Source organism: Microcaecilia unicolor, chromosome 2 (genome assembly GCF_901765095.1).
Source record: "Microcaecilia unicolor chromosome 2, aMicUni1.1, whole genome shotgun sequence".
NCBI classification, from domain to species: domain Eukaryota; kingdom Metazoa; phylum Chordata; class Amphibia; order Gymnophiona; family Siphonopidae; genus Microcaecilia; species Microcaecilia unicolor.
Window position 1 is genome coordinate 332308575 of NC_044032.1, and position 16682 is coordinate 332325256.

At 53.1% G+C, this 16682-nt stretch overlaps 1 protein-coding gene across 2 annotated transcripts in view; it reads right to left on the minus strand.

Moving 5' to 3' along the window:
* CLTA (clathrin light chain A) overlaps positions 1-16682 on the minus strand; it is a 234748-nt gene that overhangs the window by 137677 nt on the left and 80389 nt on the right. For both annotated transcript variants that reach the window (XM_030194359.1, XM_030194358.1), the window contains exon 2: positions 7618-7652. In XM_030194359.1, the coding sequence (XP_030050219.1) occupies positions 7618-7652 (35 nt within the window). The remainder of the gene's footprint in view (positions 1-7617; positions 7653-16682) is intronic.

Sequence of the window (16682 nt, forward strand, 5' to 3'; positions counted from 1 at the left end):
ATCAAAGGAGAGGCTCGATGGCCTGCCCCCAATAGAGGCTTGACAGCCTGAGCCTGATCAATGGTTGATGATCTGCGCCAGAGTAAAGCATAACAGCCTGAGCCGTAGCAAAGCTGAAGCAAAAACCTACTGCCACAGCAGGAGCAAGGCCCAACGGCCTCAGCCGGAACCAGGCCCGACGGCCTCAGCCGGAACAAAGCCCGACGGCCTCTGCTGGAGCTAGGCCTCAGCCGGCGCCAGGCCCGACGGCCTCAGCCGGAGCCAGCCCGATGGCCTCAGCTGGAGTAAGGCCCAGCGGCCTGAGCAAGGCCAAACGGCCTGAGTCTGAGCATGGCCCTCCATCCACATCTGGAGCAAGGCCCAACGACCTCAGTCTGAAGAAACCTCAACAGCCTCAGACTGACAAAGACCCGGCGGCCTCAGCCGGCACAACACCCGACAGTCTCCGCCGGAAAAAGGCCCTACGGCTTCCACTGGAAACTGACAATTTCAGCTGCAACAAGGCCCAAATGGATCAAATCTATCCACTCTCCTGCACCACTAGCATCCCCTGAAGTCGCCAACCGAACGCGCTGTCCGTCAACAAGGGAGACTACAGTAGACAGGCGCAGCTCCTGAGTCCTCCAAATAGGATAAGACCCAATACCTCAGAATGGGAAGAAACCAAAGACACTTGTTAGCCAATGAATACAGACACAATGACACACAGACCGACAGGTCCCTTGTGCAGCCTTTCAACCCACACCTAAGGATGGTGACAAAGGAAGCTAGCACGCACCAGAGACCTAGAATGCAGCTTGCGGAAAAATCCAGCCACCTGAAACAGAAGAGCCCACATAGCCAGAAGGGAATTAACCAAGGACTAGAGAATCTAAGACTCATTCTCAAACACCCAGAGCCTGTGCTGAAGGAAGCCAGGAAACACATGTAAAATTATAAAGTCTACTGAGGCTGTGCTGAACCGTTCCAGACAGCAAAGCTGAGGAAAACAGACACTCTGCCTCTAAAGGTAAAATTATGTATCATACCTGATAATTTTCTTTCCATTAATCATAGCTGATCAATCCATAGACTGGTGGGTTGTGTCCATCTACCAGCAGGTGGAGATAGAGAGCAATCCTTTTGCCTCCCTATATGTGGTCATGTGCTGCCGGAAACTCCTCAGTATGTCGATATCAAAGCTCCATCCGCAGGACTCAGCACTTAGAGAATTACACCCACAAAGGGACACTCTGCCCAGCTCACCACCGCCGAAACGGGGGAGGGGAATTAACCCAGCTCATCCCCACACAAGTGGGGGAGGGGAATCCGTCCAGCTCATCCCCGCGGAGCGGGGGAGGGACACCACCCCGCCGATGCGGGGGGATCTGGCTTATCCTGCAACCGCAACCGCGGGAGGAGCTGACTGACCCTAACACCGCCGAAGCGGGAGGGGTACAAAGCTGCCCTACTGCCGCACGAAGCGGGAGGGAGTGCCGGCAGAATTTAAGTCTCAATCCAGCCCCGTAAAACGGAGGGGAGAGGAATGCAGCAGCTCACTGTAACACAAACTCGTCTCAACTCTTGAAGAATTCATTGAAAAACTTGAACACGAAGTCCTCCTGAACAGGAACTGAAGACTAAACTGAACCTGAAATGCAACCAGAATATAAACAGTACAGATATCTGGGAGGGGCTATGGATTGATCAGCTATGATTAATGGAAAGAAAATTATCAGGTATGATACATAATTTTACCTTCCATATCATCATGCTGATCAATCCATAGACTGGTGGGATGTACCGAAGCAGTACTCACCCAGGGCGGGACATTGAAATCCCTGACCACAACACTGAAGCTCCAAACCAGGCCTCCGCCCGAGCAGCCACAGTCAAGCGGTAATGCCTGGAGAAGGTATGGGCCGAAGCCCAAGTTGCCGCCTTGCAAATCTCTTCCAAGGAGACGGACCCGGCCTCTGCCATCGAGGCCGCCTGAGCTCTAGTGGAGTGAGCCTTCAGCTGGATAGGCGGCACCTTCCCCGCGGCCACATAAGCCGCTGCAATGGCTTCCTTGACCCATCTTGCCACTGTAGGCTTAGCAGCCTGCAGACCCTTACGAGGACCTGCAAACAGGACAAACAGATGATCCGATTTCCGGAAATCATTGGTCACTTCCAAGTATCTGATGATGACACGTCTCACATCCAGATATTTGAGAGCAGAGTATTCCTCTGGGTAGTCCTCCCTACGAAAGGAAGGGAGACAGAGCTGCTGATTCACATGGAAGCGAGAAACAATCTTGGGCAGGAAGGAAGACACTGTGCGAATAGTCACTCCTGCCTCAGTAAACTGCAGAAAAGGCTCTCGACATGAGAGTGCCTGGAGCTCGGAAACTCTTCTGGCTGAAGTGATAGCCACCAAAAAGACTGCTTTCAACGTCAGGTCTTTCAGAGATGCCCTCGACAAGGGTTCAAAAGGCGGCTTCTGCAATGCTCTTAGCACCAGGTTGAGATTCCACGCAGGCACCACTGAGTGCAGAGGAGGGCGCAGGTGATTAACTCCCTTGAGAAAACGCACCACATCAGGCTGCGAAGCCAGGGAAGCACCCTTCAGGCGGCCCCTGAAGCAAGCCAGAGCCGCTACCTGGACTTTAAGGGAACTGAGCGACAGGCCTTTCTCCAGACCTTCTTGCAGGAACGCCAACACTGAAGAAATTGGAGCAGTGAAGGGAGAAAGTGAGCCTGCTTCACACCACGCTGCAAAGGTACGCCAAACCCTGGCGTAAGCAGTAGAAGTAGAGCGCTTCCTCGCTCTCAGCATAGTGGCGATGACCTTGTCTGAGAAGCCCTTCTTTCTCAGCCGCTGCCGCTCAATAGCCAGGCCGTAAGACCAAAGGGGGAGGGATCCTCCATCACCACGGGACCCTGATGTAACAGGCCCTGCTCCACTGGCAGCCGCAGAGGATCGTCGACTGAGAGCCTGATCAAGTCCGCATACCAGGGACGTCTGGGCCAGTCCGGACCCACCAGGATTATCCGGCCCGGATGCTTTGCCACCCGGTCTAGCACCCTGCCCAACATGGGCCAGGGCGGGAACACATAGAGAAGCTCTTGTGTCGGCCACTGTTGGAGAAGAGCATCTACTCCCAGGGATCGAGGGTCCCGTCCTCTGCTGAAAAAGCGCGGCACTTGGCAATTGGCCGATGACGCCATCAGATCTAGGCTCGGCTGGCCCCAGCGCTTCGTGATGTCCAAGAACGCCAGAGCAGATAGCTGCCACTCTCCGGGCTCCAAGGTATGGCGACTGAGAAAGTCCGCCTTGACATTCATGACTCTGGCAATGTGGGCCGCTGACAGCTGTTCCAGGTTCGCTTCCGCCCACTGGCATAGATTCATGGTCTCCATGGCTAGAGGGGCGCTCTTGGTACCTCCCTGGCGGTTGACATAGGCCACAGCCGTGGCATTGTCCGACAGGACCCGTACTGGCTTCAACGCCAGTACCGGGATGAACTCCAAAAGCGCCAACCGAATGGCTCTGAGTTCCAGGAGGTTGATAGACCACTTTGCCTCTGCAGGAGACCAGAGCCCCTGCGCTGTCCTTCCCAAGCAGTGGGCTCCCCAGCCCGACAAAGAGGCGTCCGTCGTGACGACAATCCACTCCGGGGTCACCAGAGGCATTCCTGCAGACAACTTGTCTGTCTGCAGCCACCAGCTCAGCGCCTTGCGCACTGCTGGGTCCAAGGGAAGGCGCACAGCATAATCCTCCGACATCGGAGTCCAGCGCTGCAGCAGAGAGTGTTGTAGTGGTCTCATATGAGCCCTGGCCCAGGGCACTACTTCCATCGTGGCCGTCATAGAGCCCAACAGCTGCACATAGTCCCAAGCCCGAAGAGGAGAGGCTACTAGGAACTGGTCCACCTGAGCCTGAAGTTTGACAATCCGATTGTCTGGCAGGAACACTCTGCCCACTTGGGTGTCGAATCGAACTCCCAGATACTCCAGGGACTGAGTCGGGCGCAGCTGGCTCTTCTCCCAGTTGATGATCCATCCCAGGGAGCTCAAAAGAGCAACTACCCGGTCCACAGCTTTGCCGCACTCTGCATAAGAGGAGGCTCGGATCAACCAGTCGTCCAGATAAGGATGGACTTGTACTCCTTCCTTTCGCAGGAAGGCCGCGATGACCACCATTACTTTGGAGAAGGTCTGCGGAGCAGTAGCCAACCCGAAAGGGAGGGCTCTGAACTGGAAGTGTCGTCCCAGGACTACAAAACGCAGAAAGCGTTGATGAGGAGGCCAGATGGAAATATGCAGGTACGCTTCCTTGATGTCCAAGGAAACCAAGAACTCTCCTGCCTTCACTGCCGCTATAACAGAGCGGAGAGTCTCCATGCGAAAGTGCCGCACTTTCAAGGCCCGATTGACCCCTTTGAGGTTGAGGATAGGCCGGACAGAACCTCCTTTCTTTGGTACCACAAAGTAAATGGAGTAACGTCCCTTGCCAATCTGATTTTCTGGCACCGGAACGACCGCACCCAGGCGGATCAGGTTGTCCAAGGTCTGCTGCACTGCCACAGCTTTGACCGGAGACTTGCAGGGAGAGAGTACAAACCCGTCTCTTAAGGGTCGGCAGAACTCTAGCTTGTAGCCGTCTCTGATGACTTCCAGCACCCAAGCGTCTGAAGTTACTTTGGTCCACTCGCCCAGAAACGAGGACAGGCGTCCTCCAATCTGCACTGGGCCATGGACCAAGACCCAGTCATTGGGTACGAGACCCTGGGGGAGGACCGGAGGGCGTACCTCCGGGACGGCGGTCTCTGCGAAAGGAATGCTGCTTGGGGGAGAAGTTCCTTTTGAAGGAAGAGGGGGCAGAGGAGCCCGACTTGCCCGGGCGGTACCGACGGGCTTCTTGAAACCGTCCTCTGGAGATACCGGGGCGAGCACTGGCCCGAGCCCTGACCTCTGGTAACCTCTTGCCCTTAGACGTGCCGAGATCGGTCACGATTTTGTCCAGCTCGACCCCAAAGAGCAGCTTGCCTTTAAAAGGCAACTTAGCCAGGCGGGACTTAGAGGCGTGGTCCGCAGACCAATGTTTCAGCCAAAGCCAGCGCCGCGCAGAGACTGTCTGAGCCATGCCTTTAGCCAAGGCTCTCAAGACATCATACAGTAAGTCTGCCAAATAAGCCAAGCCCTGATTCCAGGGCCGGCCAGTCAGCCCTCAAGGAAGGATCCGAGAGTAAGCCCGCTGCACCAACGTCAGGCACGCCCTTGGCCACATAGGAGCCGCAAACTGAGGCCTGCAAACTTAAGGCAGCCGCCTCGAAGGACGACCTTAAAGCTGCTTCCAATCTTCTGTCTTGGGCGTCCTTTAGTGCCGTGCCACCTTCCACCGGCAACGCCGTTATCTTAGTCACCGCAGTGATTAAAGAATCTACGGTAGGCCAAACAAAGGCCTCACGCTCACTTTCAGGCAAAGGATAGAGCCGGGACATAGCCCTAGCCACTTTGAGGCTCGCTTCCGGGACATCCCATTGAGCCGAAATTAAGGTGTGCATGGCATCATGCACGTGGAAGGTTCTAGGCGGGCGCTTCGTCCCCAGCATAATGGCGGAGCCAACAGGGGCTGAGGGAGAGACGTCCTCCGGAGAGGAAATCTTCAAAATGCTCATGGCCTGCAATAACAGGTTGGGCAAATCCTCTGAGCGAAAGATCCGTGCTGCAGAGGGGTCATCCGCTCCATCCGAGCGGGAATCCGTCTCCTCCAAGGAATCCACAAAGGACCGTTGGGAGAACTCAGATACGCTGCCCTCATCTACATCAGAGGAAACAGCGTCCTCTAAGGCCTGGGTATCCACCCGAGGGCGTTTACTTCCGGGGGCCTCAACCCCTTTATCGGACAAGGGAGAAGGGGCAGCGTTTTGCATAAGAAAGGCCTGATGCAGCAGCAAAATAAACTCGGGGGAGAAACCCCCCAGACTGTGCACTTCAGCAGCTTGGGCCACAGCCCTAGACGCACCCTCAACCGGCGCTCGCAAGAGCGGGGGAGAACCATGCTGCGCATCCAAGATGGCGTCCGCCGCGACACTCCGCGAAGGAGCCGCGCGGGAAGAACGGCGCTTAACTTTAGCCGCTTGTTTGCCGTCGCCCAAATCAAGGGCGGCCATGGCATGAACGTCTCCCAGCTCAAGGGCGGCCCAAGAAGAAGCCGTCCGAGCAGAGTGGCCGGCCAAGATGGCGGAGGCGAGCAGCGGGGGATGGACGTTTATGGCGGGAAAAACCGCCGCGCCGGAGGAAGACCCGGGACACTGACCGGCCTCCAAACTGACACCCAACAAGGGTGAATCAGACTTTAAAACCCACGCATCCCCGCTAGAAGCGCACACGCGGTCCGGGGAGCGATTCTTCGCGCCCTCGCCCTCCGACGCCATAGGCCACGTGGAGATCAATCGGGGAACCCCCTGCCCGCTATAAAAGGTAAAAATTACCTGCTTCTCGCTCCGAGCTGTAATGACCTGGTGTCCCAGTGAGTAGCTGCAATAAACGTTTAAATAAACGTCGAAATAAACGCCCTTAAGGACGTTCAAAATTTTTTTTTTTTTTAACGGAGCCAGCAGGAGGGGGGAGAAAAGGAGGGACCTGGCGCCACCAGGTTTGCACTTGCTCAAGAAGAGCCCTCAACCCCAGGCACTCAACAAAACCTAAAAATTAGGCTTGGAGGCCTAGCCAGAGCTGCTGCTGTGTGTGACCACCACCTGCTGAGATAGAGAACATACTGGGGAGTTTCCGGCAGCACATGACCACATATAGGGAGGCAAAAGGATTGCTCTCTATCTCCACCTGCTGGTAGATGGACACAACCCACCAGTCTATGGATTGATCAGCATGATGATATGGAAGGAGCTGTTCCCCAGGACCAAAATCCACCACCCTAACCACAAGCCACATTGAGCCTGCATTATGTGGGAAAACGCGGGGTACAATAATAATAATAATTGAAAGTATGAAAAGGCAGGGGGTTGGGCTCAGTGATGGCAGGGGGAGAGGAAAAAGACATAGGAAAGCTGATAAGAAGGTGATCAGACCAGGGCACGGAGAGTTAAATGAGAGGAAAGGAGAGACAGTAAATATGCAAGAGGTGAAAACGAAATCCAAGGTATTACCAGCAAGACAGGTAGCGCCAGAAACATGTTGAGCGAGAGATAAGAAGAGCAGAAATCAGGAGGAGGAAAACTGAAATCTCCTAGAAGTAGGAGGGGATGATATAGGAGTGGCACATTCTGATGTGAAGGCAAACAACTCTTCAGTTGAGAGGGAGGATGGGGTGAGGGTAGTAAAGAAGGGCCACAAAGAGGTTACAGGAAGGGAGGGAAAGGTGAAAAATAAGTACTTCAGGATGGTGCTGGTAAGTAGGAGATAGTGGGGGGGGGGGGGGGGGGGAAGAGGTAGAGAGAGAGAGAGAGACAGAGGTAATGCAGCCATTAACAGTAGCACGTTACAATTTAATATGTTAATTGAATTAGCGCAATAGATGTGCTGCCCTAGCATTACCAACTCTGGATGAATGCCAAGCCAGAGATGATCTCTTTTCTCATCCACCAAAAAAAAAAAAGAAAAAAAAAAAAGTATTTTCAGTATGGCTTACCTGGTAGAATTCTCCATTCATCACTCCAACAGCATCTATTTAAATTAAAAAAAAAAAAAATCATGCTTATTTTCCAGTGAACAACTGATTTTTTTTTTTGGGGGGGGGGGGGGGGGGGGGGGTGAGTTGTTGCTTAAAAATGACAGATTTCCTACCAGTTTCAGAAACAGTTACACATTATCAACTACTTAGCTGTAGTACCACTAAAGGCAGTATGGGAAAATTAGGTTCTTACCTTGGTAATTTTCTTTCCTTTAGTCACAGCAGATGAATCCATTACGACTGGGTTGTGTCCACCTACCAGCAGGGGGAGATAGAGAACATTGAAAACCATAGTGCCTCCAGGACGGCTAGCTCCATCTGCCTCTCAGTATTTTGAAGCTTCCAAAGCAGTGTTAAACCGCAAACATGAACTTTCCTCATAGCGAACGAACGCCCCAGAACAGGAGCAATAACACAAAGGAGGGACGAACTCAACCTCCTGTAGTAGAACAGAAATCCTAAAGACTGTTTTCTAACCCTCTCCCAATGAGGGAACATGTCTGCAGGAAAAACTGAACACAAAACAGAGTCAATCAGGGAGGGATCATGGATTCATCTGCTGTGACTAAAGGAAAGAAAATTACCAAGGTAAGAACCTAATTTTCCCTTCCTTGTCATAAGCAGCAGATGAATCCATTACGAATGGGATGTATCAAAGCAATCCCTAGATAGGGCGGGAACAAGCCACACCACGCGCCAGCACTTGTGCTCCAAAAAGCGCGTCCCTCCTGGCTGCCACATCCAGCCTGTAATGTCGGGCAAATTAAAGCTTAGAAGCCCAAGTTGCTGCACTACATATCTCTTGAAGAGAGAGTGCTCCAGTTTCAGCCCAAGAGGCTCTTGTGGAATGAGCCTTAAAGGCGTCAGGCGGAGGCCGGTCAGACAGCAGATATGCAGAAAAAATGGCTTCCTTAAGCCAACGGGCTATAGTGGCTTTAGACTCTGGAGACCCTCTGCGAGGACCTGACAACAATACAAAAAGGTGATCAGAGGTCCTGAAAGCATTTGACACCTGCAGATACTGCAACAGAGCCTGGCGCACATCCAGGAGGTGCAACTGCCCAAAAGATTCCGGAAACTCCTCCCTAGTAAAGGACGGCAAATAGATAGGCTGGTTTAGGTGAAACGCTGAAACCACCTTAGGCATGAAGGAAGGCACAATACGTACCATTACTCCGGACTCTGAGAATTGCAGAAAGGGTCTTGACAGGACAGGGCCTGGAGTTCAGATACCCGTCTCGCCGATGCAATGGCCACCAAAAAGACCGTCTTTAGAGTCACATCCTTCTCTGAAGCTCGCTTCAGCGGCTCAAAGGGTGAACACTGAAGAGCCTTTAATACTAGCCCCAGGTTCCAGGCCGGACAAGGGGCCCACATGGGAGGCCGGAGCACCCTTCTCAGAAACCGTGCAATGTCCGGATGTGAAGCAGGGAGAGGCCAGCAACCTTCCTCCGAAAGCATGACAATGCTGCCACTTGAACACGCAGGGAATTATAGGCCAAGCCTTTTTGTACACCATCCTGCAAAAAGTCAAGTATTGGTGAGACAGAAGCCCGCATGGGTGTAATCGCTTTAGAAGCATACCAAGCCTCAAACTGGTGCCAGATCCGAGCATAGGCAACGGAAGTGGAACACTTGCGGGCCTGCAAGAGAGTGGAGATGACCTTCTTAGAATAGCCCTTGTCTCTCAATTGCGCCCTCTCAATAGCCATGCCGTAAAACCAAAGCGGCATGGATCCTCCATGGTCACCGGGCCCTGCGTCAACAGGTTCGGAACCAGAGGCAAAGGAAGGGCAGCCTCCACCAGCATCCGCCGGAGGTCCGCATACCATGGCCACCTGGGCCAATCCGGGGCAATGAGGATCACCACTCCTTGATGTAGCCGAATTCGCAGGAGGAGCCGCCCTATTAAGGGCCAAGGAGGGAACACAATACAGGAGGCCCTGAGGCCAGGGTTGAGCCAAGGCATCCAACCCCGCCGAGCGAGGATCTCTCCGTCTGCTGAAAAAGAACGGGACTTTGGCATTTGTGCTTGACCCCATAAGATCCATTACGGGCTTTCCCATTTGGCACAGATCTGAAGGAACACTTCATCTGCCAGTTCCCACTCCGCTGGGTCGATTTGATGCCTGCTTAGAAATTCGGCTTGCACGTTGCTCTGACCTGCTATGTGAGCTGCTAACAGAAGCTGCAGATGTAGCTAGGCCCAGTGGCAAATTAGAGCGGCCTCCGCAGCCAGCGCTCTGCACTGAGTGCCGCCTTATCGATTTATGTAGGCCACTGCTGTCGTGCTGTACGACAGAACTCTGACAGCCAATTCCTCCAGGGTTTTGTGAAAGGCCAGAAGCACCTGAAATATTGTTCTCAGTTCTAAACTATTGATGGACCACCCCGTTTCCTTGGGTGTCCAAAGACCCTGGGCATAGCTTCCCTGGCAATGTGCTCCTCAGCCCTTCAAGGCTGGCATCCGTTACCACCAGGCACCAATCGGGAAGCGCTAGCGGCATTCCTCACCGCAGTATGCTGTCCGAGAGCCACCACTCCACACTGAATCGGGCCGCAGTGAGCCACGTGAGTCTGCGTTGATAATCCTGGGACATCGGAGTCCATCGTTGAAGCAGGACAATCTGCAGAGGTCTCATATGCGCTCTCGCCCATGGCACCACTTGTAAGGTGGCCGTCATCGACCCCAACAGCTGGACTATGTCCCAAGCTCGTGGGCGAGGCATCCTCAGGAGCAGATGGACCTGATTCTGAAGCTTGCACCGCCTTTGGTCGGGTAGATAAACAAACCCCGCGGCCGTGTCGAACAGGACCCCCAAATATTCAAGAGATTGAGATGGGGTCTTAGTACCACTCTGGCTGTGACATGACGACTCTCTTTTGCCGAGTCCGCTCTGATGAGCCAGTCATCTAGGTACGGGTGAACCCGGATACCCTCTTGCCTGAGAAATGCAGCTACTACCACCATTACCTTTGAAAAGGTTCGGGGAGCTGTGGCAAGGCCAAAAGGCAAGGCCCGAAAGTGGAAATGTCTTCCCAACACCCATCCACGGGCTGTTCCACTGCCTGTTGTAACCAAGAAAGGCAGGCTCGAGCAGCATAAGAACTGCAAACAGACGCCCTTAAGGCTAGGCCTGAAATCTCAAAGGACCATTTTAGCGCTGATTCCAGGGACTGGTCCTGAATGTCCTTCAGGGCGACCCCTCCCTCAACTGGGAGGCTAGTCTTTTTTTGTCACAGTATCCAATTTAGGCATTCCAAAATGAGCCAAGTGCTTCTCTCTCAGAGGGTAAAGATGCCCCATCGTCCTGGCCACTTTCAAGGGCCCCTCGGGGTCAGCCCATTGAGCGGAAATAAGCTCTTGGATGGAGTCATGCAAAGGAAGGCTCGATCAGGCTTCTTAGTACTCGCCATCCTCAGAGTACCAGAGGAGGCCTTGCCTCGAACAGGATCATCAATAGAGAGGGCCTGTAAGGCATCAGAGATAAGCGCTGGCAGCTCATCGCAGTGGAAAATCCGAACCGCAGTGGGATCATCCAGATCCAGTGGAAACCGGCACCTTCCTCTGGCTCCTCAGACCACGAAGGCCTGCCAGATCCCTCAGAGTCCCCACAGCCCGACCACGGGACGGGGGGGGGGGGGGGGGGCCGGGGAGGGAAGTGCGCCACTCTCCGACAGGGAATTTACCCGTCTATGTTTAGCGTGCATCCAACGCTCAGGGGCATCCACTTCTGACATATGCCCCGGGCCATCATCAGTCAGAAGGAGACCAGGTAGCAACGCAGTGTCAGACACCTGCAGCAGAGCTCTTTTCAGCATAAAGGCTTTATGTAAAATAAGCACAAACTCAGGGGAGAAAAACTCAGCCTGACCTCCCGTCTCCGAATTAGGCGCTATGGGGAACGGAGCTCCTATGATAGCCTTGGTCCGAGGCGCCCCTCTGCTCACAGACTCCTCCACAACCGCGGGGGTCAAGCATGCAGCGCTTCCAAGATGGCGCCTTGCTGCCAGCTCCATTGAGCGAGAAGACTCCTCGCTCGCCATGCTCGTACTGGCTCCACCGTCTATACAGCACGTTTTACAGAGCCCCACTGCTGATCTGCGCTTGCATCGGGAGCAGCGCTTAACTCTTTCGGTAGCCATCGCCAAAAAACGGTGGAATAAAATACAAAATGGCGGCTTAGCGCCAAAATCACTCCAAAAGGAATACCGTCCGCAGGCCCTCCCTGGAGGAGCTGAGTACCACTCTTACCTCAAAGGACTGAGTCCACTGAGCTCCAGTCACGCTGCAGTCAATAAAAGCCTCAGAATAGCAGCGCATAAAAAGCGCTTTTTTTTTTTTTTTTAACGCTGTGAGGAAAGTTGGCGGCAAACAGCTACAGAGGTACTCCAGAGGCAGTAGAGGGTGGGAAAGGCAGGGACAGGGCGAACCTATATGCCTACATCCACAAGGGGGAAGTGGGAAAGGCAGAGAAAGGGTGAACCTATGTGCCTGCATCCACAATGGGTAAGGCAGGGAAAGGGCAAACCTATGTGCCTTTAAAGTGGGCACCATCAGCCACAACACCCCAACTGGCCAAGCACAGGAGCCTCCCCAGGCAGAAATTTTCAAGGAGCTGAACAAGCTGCGTCCTACCCTGCTGAGAGATAGAGAAATGCTGAGAGGCAGATGAAGCTAGCCGTCCTAGAGGCACTATGGTTTTCAGTGTTCTCTATCTCCCCCTGCTGGTAGTTGGACACAACCCATTCGTAATGGATTCATCTGCTGCTGATGACAAGGAAAGAAGTTACTCACCTATAGAAAGTGCTCTCAGAAGACAGCAGGACACATTTTCACATCTGGGTGACATCATCCAATGGAGACTGCAGAAGAGATGCTCTCCAGGATTCATCTTGTAAAGCCTTTAGAATGCACGTCTTCCTGCACACCAACATCATACAGGACCAGGAAAGTAATATTCTAGCTGATATAGCGAAGTTACTTACCTGTAGCAGGTATTCTACGAGGAATACAAAGAAACATCTAACAGAGTGCAGCCTGGAACAGAATAAAAATGGGCGTAGGGGGGTGGAGTTGGATTCCAAACCCCGAACAGATTCTGCAGCACCGACTGTCGCATCGGCTATCCTGCTGAAGGCAGTAATGAGTGGACTGATGACCACGTCGCAGCCTTGCAAATCTCTTCAATAGTGGCTGACTTCAAGTGAGCCACTGACGCTGCCATGGCTCTAACACTATGAGCCGTGACATGACCCTCAAGAGTCAGCCCAGCTTGGGCGTAAGTGAAGGAAATGCAATCTGCTAGTCAATTGGAAATGGTGCGTTTCCCCGACAGCCACTCCCCTTCTGTTGGGGTCGAAAGAAACAAACATTTGGGCGGACTGTCTGAAGGGGCTCGTCCACTCCAGATAGAAGGCCAATGCTCACTTGCAGTCCAATGTGTGCAACTGCCGTTCAGCAGGGTGGGTATGAGGACGGGGAAAGAATGTTGGTAAGACAACTGACTGGTTCAGATGGAACTCTGACACCACCTTGGCCAAGAACTTAGGGTGAGTAAGGAGGACTACTCTGTTGTGATGAAATTTAGTATATGGAGCATGGGCTACCAAGGCTTGGAGCTCACTGACTCTACGAGCAGAAGTAACAGCCACCAAGAAAATGACCTTCCAAGTCAAGTACTTCAGATGGCAGGAATTCAGTGGCTCAAAAGAAGCTTTCATCAGCTGAGTGAGGACGAAGTTGAGATCTCATGACACCGTAGGAGGTTTGACAGGGGGCTTTGATAAAAGCAAACCTCTCATGAATTGAACAACTAAAGGCTGTCCAGAGATAGGTTTACCCTCCACACGATAATAAGCACTAATAGCACTAAGGTGAACTCTTACGGAGTTGGTCTTAAGACCAGACTCTGACGAGTGCAGAAGGTATTCAAGCAGGGTCTGTGTAGGACAAGAGCGAGGATCTAGGGCCTTGCTGTTACACCAGACGACAAACGTCCTCCATTTAAAAGAGTAACACCTCTTCGTGGAATCTTTCCTGGAAGGAAGCAAGACTCGGGAGACACCTCAGAGAGACCCAAGGAGGCGAAATCTACGCCCTCAACATCCAGGCCAAGAGAGCCTGAGACTGGAGGTTGGGATGCAGAAGCGCCCCCTCGTTCTGAGTGATGAGGGTTGGAAAGCACTCCAATCTCCACGGTTCTTAGGAGGACAACTCCAGAAGAAGAGGGAACCAAATTTGACGCGGCCAAAAGGGCGCAATCAGAATCATGGTTCCGCGGTCTTGCTGGAGTTTCAGCAAAGTCTTCCCCACCAGAGGTATGGGAGGATACGCATACAGAAGGCCTGACCCCCAATGTAGGAAAAAGGCATCTGAGGCTAGCCTGTCGTAGGCCTGAAGTCTGGAACAGAACTGAGGGACCTTGTGATTGATCTGAGTGGCAAAAAGATCAACCGAGGGGGTGCCCCACGCTCGGAAGATCTTGCAGACAACTGTCCTGTTGAGAGACCACTCGTGAGGTTGCATTATCCTGCTCAACCTGTCGGCCAGACTGTTGTTTACGCCTGCCAGATACGTGGCCTGGAGAAACATGTCGTGACGGCGGTCCCAAAGCCACATCTGGACGGCTTCCTGACACAGGGGGCAAGATCCGGTGCCCCCCTGCTTGTTGACATAGTACATGGCAACCTGGTTGTCTGTCTGATTTGGATAATTTGATTGGACAGCCGATCCCTGAAAGCCTTTAGAGCATTCTAGATCGCTCGCAACTCCAGGAGATTGATCTGAAGACCTGATTCCTTAAGGTTCCAAGCTCCCTGAGTGTGGAGCCCCTCTACATGAGCTCCCCACCCTAGGAGACATGCATCCGTAGTCAGCACTTTTTAAGGCTGAGGAATTTGGAAGGGACGTCCCAAGGTTAAATTGGAGCAAATTGTCCACCATAGCAGGGAATTGTGAAAAGCGGTGGACAACTGGACTGCATCCTCTAGATCCCCAGCAGCTTGATAACACTGGGAAGCCAAGGTCCATTGAGCTGATCTCATGTGAAGACGGGCCATGGGAGTCACATGAATTGTGGAGGCCATATGGCCCAGAAGTCTCAAAATCTGCCGAGCTGTGATCTGCTGAAACGCTCTGGCCAAGGAAACCAGGGACAGAAGGTTGTCCTCCCTCACCTCGGGAAGATAGGCCAGAGCTGTCTGAGTCCAGCAGAGCTCCTATGAACTAGTTGTTGAACTGGAAAGAGATGGGACTTTGGGTAATTTATCACAAACCCGAGTAGCTCCGGAGTTTGAGAGTCATCTGCATGGACTGTAGAGCTCCTGCCTCCGAGGTGTTCTTCACCAGCCAATCGTCGAAATAAGGGAACACATGCACTCCCAGCCTGCATAGCGACGCTGCAACGACTGCCAGGCATTTGGTGAACACCCGGGGCGCAGAGGCAAGCCCAAAGGGCAGCACACAATACTGAAAATGCTGTGTTCCCCGATGGAATCGAAGATACTTCCTGTGAGTTGGCAGTATCGGGATGTGTGTATAAGCATCCTTTAAGTCCAGGGAGCATAGCCAGTCGTTTCTCTGAATCATGGGAAGAAGGGTGCCCAGGGAAACCATCCTGAATGTTTCTCGAATCAGGTATTTGTCCAGGGCCCTTAGGTCTAGGATGGGACGCATCCCCCCTGTTTTCTTTTGCACAAGGAAGTACCTGGAATAGAATCCCAGCCCTTCTTGCCCCGGTGCATGGGCTCGACCGCATTGGCACTGAGAAGAGCGGAGAGCTCCTCTGCAAGTACCTGCCTGTGCTGGAAGCTGAAGGACTGAGCTCCTGGTGGGCAATTTGGAGGTTTGGAGATCAAATTGAGGGAGTATCCCCACCGGACCATTTGAAGGACCCACCGATCGGAGGTTACAAGAGGCCACCTTTGGTGAAAAAATTTTAACCTCCCCCCGACCGGTAGATTGTCCGGCATGGACACTTTTACTGCGGCTCTGCTGTCCTGGAGCCAGTCAAAAGCCCGTCCCTTGCTTTTGCTGGGGAGCTGTGGGGGCCTGTCTAGGCGCACGCTGTTGATGTGAACGAGTGCGCTGGGGTTGAGCCTGAGCAGGCTGGCGGGAAGGTGGATTGTACCTACGCTTATTATAAGTATAGGGAGCATTCCTCCTTCCCCCGTAAAAACGTCTATCTGATGAGGTTGATGCTGAAAGCGCCCGGTAGGAGAGTTTGTCGAATGCGGTTTCACGCTGGTGGAGCTGCTCTACCACCTGTTCGACTTTCTCGCCGAAAATATTATCCCCCCGGCAAGGAACATCCGCAAGCCGGTGCTGGACCCGATTGTCAAGGTCAGAGGCATGCAGCCATGAGAGTCTGCGCATCACTATACCCTGAGCAGCGGCTCTGGACGCCACATCAAAAGAATCTTAAGTACCCCTGGACAGGAATTTACGACACACCTTCAGCTGCCTGACCACCTCCTGAAAAGGCCTGGCCTGCTCCGAAGGGAGCTGATCGACCAAGTCCGCCAGTTGCTTCACATTGTTCCGCAAGTGAATGCTTGTGTAGAGCTGGTAGGACTGGATTTTGGAGATGAGCATAGCTGACTGGTAGGCCTTCCTCCCAGAAGAGTTCAAAGTCCGAGCCTCCTGTCCCAGGGGCGCTGAGGCGAAATCTCTCGTACTTTTGGCTCTCTTGAGAGCAGAATCCACAACCCCCGAGTCATGAGGCAACTAGGACTTCATCAACTCTGGGTCCCCGTGAATCCGATACGGAGACTCAACCTTCTTAGGAATGGTGGGGTTAGATAATGGTTTCATCCAGTTCCTTAACAATGTCTGTCTAAGGACATTATATAGAGGAACAGTGGATGACTCCTTAGGTGGCGAAGGATAGTCCAGAACCTCGAACATCTCAGCCCTGGGCTCATCCTCAGTTACCACCGGGAAGGGAATGGCCGTAGACATTTCCCGGACAAAGGACGAGAAAGACAAACTCTCCGGGAGAGAAAGCTTTCTCTCTGGCGAA